This window comes from Miscanthus floridulus, chromosome 1 (assembly GCF_019320115.1).
Source record: "Miscanthus floridulus cultivar M001 chromosome 1, ASM1932011v1, whole genome shotgun sequence".
Lineage (NCBI taxonomy): Eukaryota > Viridiplantae > Streptophyta > Magnoliopsida > Poales > Poaceae > Miscanthus > Miscanthus floridulus.
Window position 1 is genome coordinate 9,929,098 of NC_089580.1, and position 10,275 is coordinate 9,939,372.

At 48.6% G+C, this 10,275-nt stretch overlaps 1 protein-coding gene across 1 annotated transcript; it reads right to left on the reverse strand.

The window, feature by feature from the left end:
- Positions 1–73: 73 nt before the first annotated feature.
- On the reverse strand, positions 74–4,768 carry LOC136472660 (succinate dehydrogenase subunit 5, mitochondrial-like). The gene is made up of 4 exons (XM_066470371.1): positions 4,477–4,768; positions 3,023–3,327; positions 2,756–2,941; positions 74–412 (listed from the first exon to the last, which is right to left on the reverse strand). Exons 1-4 carry the CDS (start codon positions 4,622–4,624, stop codon positions 356–358), a joined length of 696 nt encoding a protein of 231 aa, XP_066326468.1. The 5' UTR covers positions 4,625–4,768; the 3' UTR covers positions 74–355.
- Positions 4,769–10,275: the final 5,507 nt, after the last annotated feature.

Below are 10,275 nucleotides of genomic sequence, written 5' to 3' on the forward strand. Positions count from 1 at the left end.
CTTGCATCAAAAAATGGCAGATCACTGTATTTTTTGCAATGCTTAAGGAAGTTGAGTTGCGAGCGAAGGCATATGATCATGAACAAAGTATTCCATTCACACCAGTTGAACAAGAAGTCAGGTGCATGTCAAAAATTAACAGAATTGACAGGTTTCACGCACATGAAACACGTTCTTATTACAGACACAAGGACGGGAGTATCTGGAGTTACTTCAAATGCACAGCTATTTGATGATCATATTTTTATTGCCATGCTAGCTACAAAGGAGAAAGGAAAATGCAGAAAGACATTCTGATCTACAGATTTCATCAGCCCATCGATGATTTCCATGGTTCTGATCTGCAGACTTCTCATCAAGCCCTTAGCTCAACATAGGAACCTGAGATCCCTGAGGTGCCAATCAGGGAGATCTGCACGTAGAACAGTTAAATTATGAGTAAGGAGTCCTAAATATATATGTTATTTCACTAGCTTCAGTCCTGACACAACAAGCAGGCTCGATGTGTATCGAACTGAGAACATAATTCCATACATGCTATGAGGTTGAGCAGGACATAATTCATTTTCATCATCAGAAAATAATCCGATGAAAAAAAAACTAAAGGAGAAGGTACATTTTCATAGCAATAACGACATGGGACCAGAACATCCTTTCCCCATAAATGGTACACTATCATTATGTGCACGAGGTGTTTGAAAAAGCACAACCATGTGATTCTTATAAAGCCGCTTGCCTGCTAGTAATGCCGTGAGCAAAAGATCATGGAGGAAGACCAGACAATATTGGCCAGGAATCAGCCCGAATGCATGTTTGTTTTGCTGGTTTATGGTGAAAGTAGGAGAAATGGGAAAACATTTACCAATTTGAAAATAACAAAATTACCCTGAACCAATAAAGCAAAGTCTAACTCACATATCACCAATTCCAAAATGTCCGATACACTTTTTCTCAAAATCCTACCCGCAGAGAGGAGCTTGTCCGCGGTGGTAACACTGTCAACTCGCCACAGACAGAAGGGGAGCTATATTTGGTACTTCAGATTTCACACAAAGTGAAATTGGATGCAATTCCGGTCCTGTCGGTGTCTCGAGTTACCACCGACGAGTAAATTTGTATTATTGCGCGTCTGGCTCGAATGGTGTGCTTAGAGGACACGAGGTTATACTAGTTCGGGCAGAAAGTCCCTACGTCCAGTTCATCGCTGCTGCTCGTGTTACTAGCACTGAAAGTTTATAGTAGAGGGTACAAACGGACGAGAGAGGAAAAGGATCCCAAGTCTCTGGTGAAGGGAGTGAACGGGTGCTGAGAGCTTGATTGCTGCTCAGCCGAGTGCTCGTGTCATGCTTCTTGTGTCGATCTCAATTGATCGGTTTTAATCGGATCGGCCCCGAGTGAGGATGCCTTGCTTTCCCTTTTATAGGCCAAGGGAAAGCACATGTTACAGTGGAGGAAAAGAGAAGAACGAGAGAGAGAAGAAGTCCTTCAGGATCGCCGGGTCCTTCTTATCCTTCATGCGGGTCCCACCGACCCTGTAGATGTCAACAAGGACAGCTCCGCGTCGCGGCCCTGTCCGTTACTGGCACCATGCGCAGGCGTCGTCTGCCGGTCATGGCGTTCCATTCCGTCGCAGCGGACGTCGTCGTGGTGAGCTGACGCGCCTGTCAGCGTTCGTTCGGGGGTTAGGCAGAACAACACCGGTACGTCCGACGCTGTTCTTGATGTGAATCCTCAGGTATGGCCCGTCATGGCCACGGGTTACATCGGGGCGTGCCGGTCTCTTCCTTGGTGTCAGAGTTTTGACCCAGGCCCATACGTTTGGACCTGGAGTGGTTGGCGGTGGTATGGATCCCCGTCGGGCGAGACAGAGCCCGCGGCCTCGGGTTCGGGCGAGGCGGAGCCCGGTCCCAGAGGTCGGGTGAGGCGGAGCACAAACCCCAGGGTCAGGCGAGGCGGAGCCCATGGCCTCGGGGTCAGGCGAGGCGGAGCCCGTGGCCTCGGAGTCGAGCGAGCCTAGAGGTCGGGCGAGGCGGAGGTTGCGGCCTTGGGGTCGGGTGGAGCTGTAGTCGCGCTCTTGACTGCTCGGATGAATCAATGTTGATGGTTATTAGCTCCTCTTTGGGTACCCTAGTATTGGTCCCCGACAGGTACCCTGAGTTCTATGACATACATGACAAACTAATTTAACAATCCTTGCTAGATCTTGCTATGACACTCAGTGCATGAACACCTACAGCAAACTATTTGAGAAGCCTGAAGTACATATTACCCCCTTCAAGTTACCCCAATTTTTTCTTTGTACCAAGTGAAATACAATCAATATGGTTTAGGATCCCACTGGCAACTGAACAATTAACACCAGTTTATGGAAATCATGGGCTTCCACCTGGTATGGAAAATATCAAAATAATGGATGGATGGATGGTTGCAGAAAATACAGATTCAAGTTTTTAATAGATTTTCTTCAGATAGGCAAAGGACCAAGTATGGGAAATTCAATCAACAATACAAAAATCAGTCAAGCAATAAACATGATAACATTATATTAAAGATGCACTAACACTGCATATGGAACAAAAACTGAACATGATCTTAAAAGGAACTATGGCACAGTTAGAAGCAGAGAAACTTTTACAAACATCAAGAATCACAAAAGTATCAAGGAACATATTTCTAATTTTCTACCAGCATAAGACAACACTGAAGTAAAACTGTACCACAGGGACAACCGGACAAGTAAAATTCAGAAGAATACCTTTCCCCACTCAGAACCTATGCCACTGCATCTCATTTTGAGGTGTATCATTTTTGTCCCCAACTCAGTCTCCACCTTCTTTCTTAGATAATTTTCCTCAGGGCCAAAGGACTCCAGATATGTCATGTAGCGATTATATGCAGCTTTAACAGCATCTTCAATATAACCAGGCAAGGGACCCACATTCTGCAAAAGTTTTGTCTTGATCAGACTGATATAAGCACCCCCAAAAAAATACATGAGGAAACAGAGATAACAAGTACTGACTTCACCAGTCAGGCCACAAAGATCATCAAGAGCCATTCTTAGGGTAACCAAGGTTCCACTAAATTCTTCACACGCCTCAGCTGCACGAAATACATTTTTCAAAGCCTCTTGACCAGCATTATCATCGGTGGCTTTAGATACTGCTTTCTTTGCTTCTGCTACGAGAGAATCTGGAAGTTCATTCCAACTAGCAGCCAACAAATCCTTAAATGCAGATTCTATCTCTGGATCAGATATTGCAGGCAAGTGCTTTTCATTTGAACTGAAGAAGCGTCTCAGTTTCCATGAGATAGGATTGTTGCCACCTGAGTTTATAACATGGACAAGCTAATTAAGAATGAGGAGTTTTAAGTGAAGTGCAATATTAGAATCACATCAAAATGAAAAGAAATAAGGCATCATTGACTCTTCTAGCATTCTTTCCCAAATATATAAACACAAATCAAAGGAAAAAATTCCACAACTCCAAGGATTTCACATAAAATAATCGAATCTCGTTAAAGGAAGTTTAATCACTTTGAATCCCCTTTAACCATTTCTCTCACAGAATCCGGCACATATTAAATTAGAGTGAAAGATTAGTATTAACCAACCAAGTACTTTCTTTGCAAACTAACATGGAAAACAGGAAAAAGGCAACCTTTGTATCCCCTTTTCGTTAATGACTGTACCCCTAAGTTCATGGTTAAGAACACAATATATTGGAACAGAACGGTTTGGGTTAATAAAAAGCACCGCCTCCCTCACCGCCCAAATGTGGTGTGCAACAACACACGATGTCCCTTATTCGGTTATTCCCTTCCATCCTCTCTCAAAACCATGTCCCTTATTCCCAACCACCTTCTCTCAAAACCAACTCTCCTTGCAGCCATCAGCATAGGATGGGCCAACCCTAAACAGTAACAATCCCATGCCGCCCCTGACCCCATGCGTGAAAAACATAAATGATGATTTTTTGTTGCTGATTTCCTGAAGCCCGTGTACTCAAACAAAGGCTAGACAACCTTTTGTCTAGTTGCTACAGAAGCAAATGCCTCGCTGCCAAGCAACATCACTCGTGTTGTATAAATAAGAAAGTGAGTTCATTAAAAAGTTTGATTAGACATTAGCCTAGAAAGAAACACTCTAGGACCACACATTTCACGTCCAGGCAACTCTCTGTCTTCATGTTGATATACTCTGAGCTAGAGTATGTCAACTTCCAGTCAACCATAATCTCTCGCATAATAACACCCTTGCCTACGGAGTAATAGCTTCTAGCATTGCAAACAAATTTCCCCACTAGCATCAACCTAGAGTTATAATCTCCCTAGTAATTAGGGCAACCATATCTAGGACTAGGAGGATCCTAACCAGGAATCAACCCGGAAGGACCCGATAAGGAGATCAGTCTGATCCAGGCACCCACATGCGGTAAAATCAACAAGTAGTCAGAGAGACGTGGGGAGGAGTACCTGAGAGCGCGGCGATGGGGCGCGAGAGCGGCGCAGCCCCGGCCATGGGCCGGGAAGCAGCGGACAGAGCCGACGAGGCTGCCGGGGCGAGACGCAGGAGCCGGCGTGCGGCGGAGGAGCGGAGGGCGGCGGCGGCGGCGGCGGCCATCGCCGTGGTCAGGGAGATCGCCGACCGAGGCGGCGCGGGGAGGACGAGCGGCGGCTGCGGAGGCGGGGCAAGTTTCGGTGGTGTGGGCTGTGGGGGGCGAGGACGAGGGTCGCAATCGGCCGCGTAGGAGAAGAATGGGAGGGGAACGGAACGGCCGAGCCGAGACGGACGTGGGGGGAGGGCGAGCCGTGTCACGTTCGGTGCGACCCGGTGCGCGCCTGCCGGCGGGTGGGCGAGGCGTGCCGACGTGCCGTGCGGTCAGCGCGGTGTACCGCTCCAGCTCTTGCATTACTCGATCCACTATTTTTTCTTTCGGAAGCTAAGGTAGTGTTGGATCCGGTGATTAAAATTTAGAAGGTATATTAGCAGGACGTTGTATGAGATGTTCGGATACTAATAAAAAATAAATTACATAATACGTCAGTATTCCACGAGACGAATTTTTTTAAATCTAATTAATTCGTCATTAGCATATGTTTACTGTAGCACTACATTGTAAAATTATAAACTAATTAGACTTAAAAGATTCATCTCGTAAATTAGTCACAAACTATGCAATTAGTTTCGTAATTAGTCTATATTTAATATTTCATACATATATCAAACATTCGATGAGACAGCGACTAAAATTTAGGAGGGACAACCAAATACCACCTAAATATAAAAGGTCGCATATGCTTGCGACGACCATGACTTCAGCTGAACTAGTTTTGAAACTTTTTTTTTTTTTTGCGAATGTGCTTGCAGCTAATAAACTAGGAACCTTTCAATAAACTACTACACGAAGGGTATAGTCACGTTATTCTAGAAAGACGTCTTCTATGATTCTCTACTGGTATTTGTTACCTCTAATAAAGTCTCATCCCCCCTTCACGTTTTGTTAACTTGTTCGCCCCCTTATATTTACACTAATCATGTGCATGTCAAGCATGATGGATAGACTCATCCCATCTATGTAACAAATTCCAAATGTAAGTGAGAAGGCGATGGATAGGTTCGTTTCTGAAACCAAACACCTAGTTCCTCCATTGTTTGGTCATTACTCCGTTATCTGTAAGATTTCTTTTCTTTTCTTGGATGGCATGTCATCCATATTTGCCTTATTGTTGCTATAAATTTGCACAGCTTCTTTTTTATTTTATGCTAGGGGCTTACGGTAAACTCTTCAAGCACCTTGATATGATTGCCAAATTCTTCTCTGCTTTTGATTCTATACTTGTCGATAGTCTTTGCTTAGGTTGTACTTGTACCTTCACTTGAATGTCTCGTCTCCAATTTCATCTAGCTTTGTCCATAGACGAGATCTCCTTTACCCCTTCCTCGAGGCCACTATCCGGGCTTGGTGTCGTCCTAGGTCATGCACCACGAGTGTCGGTGCGAAAAGTGACCAACGAGTAAATATTTGTCGTTTTACCGTACGTTGTGATCGGATGTGGCCTAGCACTCAATGACACAGGGTTTATACTGGTTTAGGCAACATGCCCTACGTCCAGTTTGAGTCGGTCAGTGACTTTATTCCTGAGCCTAGATGCTCGAAGTTTGTTATGGGGTTACAAACGAGAGGGGTTAAGATGGGGGTATCAGAGGTCTGGTCGGATCCTAGACCGAAGGGCCGAGAGTGACGGGAGCTCCTACGTGTGCTAAGTGTTGGAACGTATACTCTATGTAGCTTTATGATGTCTAAAGCTAGCAGAGAGTGAGTCGAAATGATCCGTGTGTTGTCTGTTGTTTGTTGAATCGATCGAATTATCCTCCTTTAGGAGAGAGCGCATCCCCTTTTATAGATGAAGGGGACAACCTTACAAGTGAGAAAGAGGGAGTGTGTGCTACCTAGTCTTGTTGCCCACGCTATCAGATACGAGATGGTTTGTCAACGCTTACAATACTGTTGACGCCCTGATGCATGTGGTTGGTTCCATCGTGCTCTTCTAGTATGGCAAATGTCGGCGTCTACCATACTGTAGGACAAATGCCGGCGCCCACAACACTGTTCGTGTCTTGACATGTCTGGAAGGTTGTAAAGTACCCTTCTGACATGCCTTGACAGTACTATCCTGCAGGTGTGCAGGGTACGGTTCTCGATATTGCGGTTGACTTGTGTGCCTTATCTTATCTGCTCCGCCTGATTTCTCGGGTCCTCACCGAGCGGGCGTCCCCGTTCGGTCGTTCCCAGTCGGCTCCGACCGCGTCGGTCGGAGAAGAGCCGCAGGCAGAGGCTTGGTGTATTCCCGGTCGAAGACGTGGGTTGGAGTCAGAAGCGAGCGTCGCCCTTCCTTGGCCAGGTCTTCCGGTCGGAGACGCGGGTCGGAGTTGGAAACGAGTGTCACCCTTCCTCGGCCAGGCCTTCTAGTCAGAGACGCAGGTCGGAGTCAGAAGCGAACGTCATTCCTCCTTGGCTAGAACTTCCGGTCGAAGAGGCAGGTCAGAGTCGGAAGCGATCCGGTCGGAGACTAGATCACTCTTACGGCCTGTCGTTAGATATCTAGGCCGGCCTAGGAGTTGCGCGGCGTCCACAACGTCATCTGCTAGGCTGAGCTTTTACTAGAAAGCAGGTCTATTAGGGACCCCGGGTTTATAAACCCGACAGGAGCCCCTGAGTCCTCGGGTGATTCGGGTAGAATCGTCTGGGTTTTTTTGTTTTGACAGTGGGTGCGCGCGAGCGCACCCGCGTGTGTAGCCCCCGAGCGATTCAGGTAGAATCATCTGGGGGGGTTTGTTTTGACAGCGGGGGAATTTTTCGCTTTGACAATGGGTGTAGCCCCCGAGCCTGTGTCTGACTAGTGAGTCAGTTGGAGGCTGAGCATCTTGGTACTCTTTCCTGGGGCCGCAGACTGTCGTTCAGGGTGTTTGCCCGTGTTTGTCCCACCCATGACCTACGCGGTCGGTTGATTTCCTGAGTTGGTGTCGGGCGACCTAAGCCCCTGAGCCCTGTTTGGGCTTGGTAGGGGTGGGTCTAGTTCCGTGCGTTACCCCGTCCGTGGTTTCCACAACTGGAGGGGCTGAGCTAACGTTGCTTGCCTCGATGGCTCGAGTGATGCGCTCGGTGAGCCCGCTAACGGGTACGTTCGAGTGGAATCTAGGTCCATTGTTCGTGACAGGGTCAACATAGCCCTCATGTGGCATTCCACTGCTCCTTAACCCGTGTCCCGGCTCGGGTCGTTCTAGAGACCGACTCAGGTGGCCCACTGGCCTCCCCTCGATGGAGATTCTGTGGGCATGGCTCGAGGTTAGGATCGAACGAGAAAGTTGAGATAACCCTATCTGCTTCTAGGTAGATCGGGCGAGGGCCGTTGGGGCTCATCTGCGTTTTCTCCTCTAGCTCTGTTTGATGCGAGGTGGCCTCGAGCCCTTTGTGAGCTGGCCTTTGAACCCCAATCCTTCGTTGCTCATGTTGAATGAAGCAACTACCACCTCATGACGCAACACGAAGCGTTGTGATGCATTAATTTGCATATGCAATGCTTTGGATGTATGGGATAAATGAATGATGGTATGAATGCGTGTGTGAATGCGTTGTATGAGAATGGATGAATGAATGATCATGCATCAGAAAATAAAGTAAGACGGTTTGATAAAGTTACCTTGATGACTCGAGTGACGGGTTTTTGGGGAGTCTTTTATCGGATATGTCCGAATGGGATCCGTGTTCGTCGTTCATGATAGAGACGGCATGGCCCACATGGAGCATCCACTACTCCTTACCTATCTCTCGATAGTCGCCTGAGCTGTCCAATCGATTTAGGAAGCCCATTGGTCTCTCCTCGATGGGGATCCCATCATTGGGCCCTTCAAAGTCCAGCTTGGGGAGGCGGAGGGCTGTCTGCATGCGGTTGCACCTTGTTTCCCGCGCTCGGCGTGCGGTAGTGGTGGGCCATGCCTAGGCCATGTCTCGTCTAACCAGGCGCCATTTCATCGGGCAGGGCGTGTCCCATCAGTCAGGACGCGTCCCACCGTATCCCATCCGCATTGAATGGGGGAAGAGAGAGGGTTTTTTGCCCCAATCCTTCGCCTTTCTCCAACTGTTGTGTCTCCTCTTTAAATAGGAAAAGGGAGAGGGTTTTTGTCCCAATCCTTCACTTATTCTCCAACTGCTACTCCTCCTTCTTCCTTTTCGCCAAGCACGTTCGTGTGCCACGGTGGTTCCTAAGTAAGAGAGGGTAAAGCGAGGGAGAGAACTCATAGATCCGTTCATGAGTGCAAAGCATGATGTCGAGCTGGAGGCCATCCAACGTGGATAAGGCGATGCTGACCACCTTCACCGAGAAGGGGCTGCTCCCGCCGAAGGAGGTGGCGCACTGGAGGGCTCATGCGCCAGGGGAAGCCATTCCGTGGCCTCAGGCTGACAAGGTCGCATCCTTCCTCGCCTTCCATGAGCGCGGGCTAGGGTATCCCGCGCACTGGTTCCTACGCGGGCTCCTCAATGAGTGAGGCCTAGAGCTACAACACCTTAATCCAACTGAGTGTTGCACGTCACTGGCTTCGTCATCGTCTATGAGGCCTTCCTCAGGATGGAGCCGCACGTGGACCTCTTCCGGTGGATCTTCACCGAACGAGCCTTGTCAGAGGGGAAGCCACCCAGGAACGCGTCGGTGGGGGGTTTTGCCCTATGGAAGAAGTCAAGGCCATCGGGCTCCTACCCCGCCTGGTGTGGCCCTACCCTAGCGACCCACGACCTGGTGTGGCCCTACCCTAGCGATCCAAGGAAGGTTTGGTTCATCCTTCGGGAAGAGGAGGAGGTGCAGCTCTAGGATATACTTAGGGAGAGAGGACTCGTGATGGAGTCCGATCTCGCCCAAACCAGGGCTAGGCTCGAGGAGGCCTTAGAGCTGGTCAAGCTCGTCCATCAGGCGGTTATGGTCAACCTGCCCCATGTCATAGAGATAAGTTTTCTGTGTTTGTCCTTGACTCCTTGGTATTTTACTAGTTGTCTCAGCATGATTGCTTCTTGCTTTGCAGGGTTTAGAGGAGATGTCAAGCCGCAAGTCCCGTTTCCTCCGGGAGGAGCACGCTCAGATGGAGCAGGAGGCCATGGTGTTGTGGTGGGTCACCGAGCTCGAGCGTCAGCTAGAGTCTACCCGCCGTGAGTCTCAAGATCGGGCGGTCGAGGCGACGGAAGCGCGGGCGGTGGAACTGCTCGTGGTAGAGCGAGCGACTACCGCTGAGCGGGGACTTGATGCGGTGAAGGCCCGCCAGGCGAAGACTGAGGTGACACTCCAAAAGTCCCTAGCAAAGACCAAGGTAGTGCTCCAGAGGTCCCTGGAGGCTCTAGAGTCAGAGCGGAAGGCCCGGTCGGAGGTCGACCAGGAAGTGCTCGCGCTTCAGGGGCAGATGCTTGGGACGGAGGAGTCGAACGCTTGGCTACGTGAGTAGATGACTCGACATGAGGAAGGATTGTCCATCCTTGAGAACACTAAAAAGATCAAGATGCCCAAGAGGGGGGTGAATTGGGCTAATTCTAAATTTCTTTGCAATAATTAAACTCTACGGTTAGCCCAATTAACCCCTTGTGCCTAGAAAGTGTTTCTATTGATCTAACACATAAAAGTTTAGCACCCTAAGTTCCAATCCTACTCTAGCATGGCAATTCTAGGAATGTAAATGATAAGAATTGAATTGCTCAAAGTAAATGCTCAAAGTAAAGAGAGAAGGAG

Excerpts from the sequence above, each read along its gene's own strand:
- LOC136472660 (XM_066470371.1), bottom strand. The coding sequence starts at position 4,624 with ATGGCCGCCGCCGCCGCCGCCGCCCTCCGCTCCTCCGCCGCACGCCGG. Across the intron at positions 2,942-3,022 it reads TTTGTGGCCTGACTGGTGAA|AATGTGGGTCCCTTGCCTGG; the intron begins GTCAGTACTTGT and ends AAACTTTTGCAG. Across the intron at positions 413-2,755 it reads TAGGTTCTGAGTGGGGAAAG|ATCTCCCTGATTGGCACCTC; the intron begins GTATTCTTCTGA and ends TTCTACGTGCAG.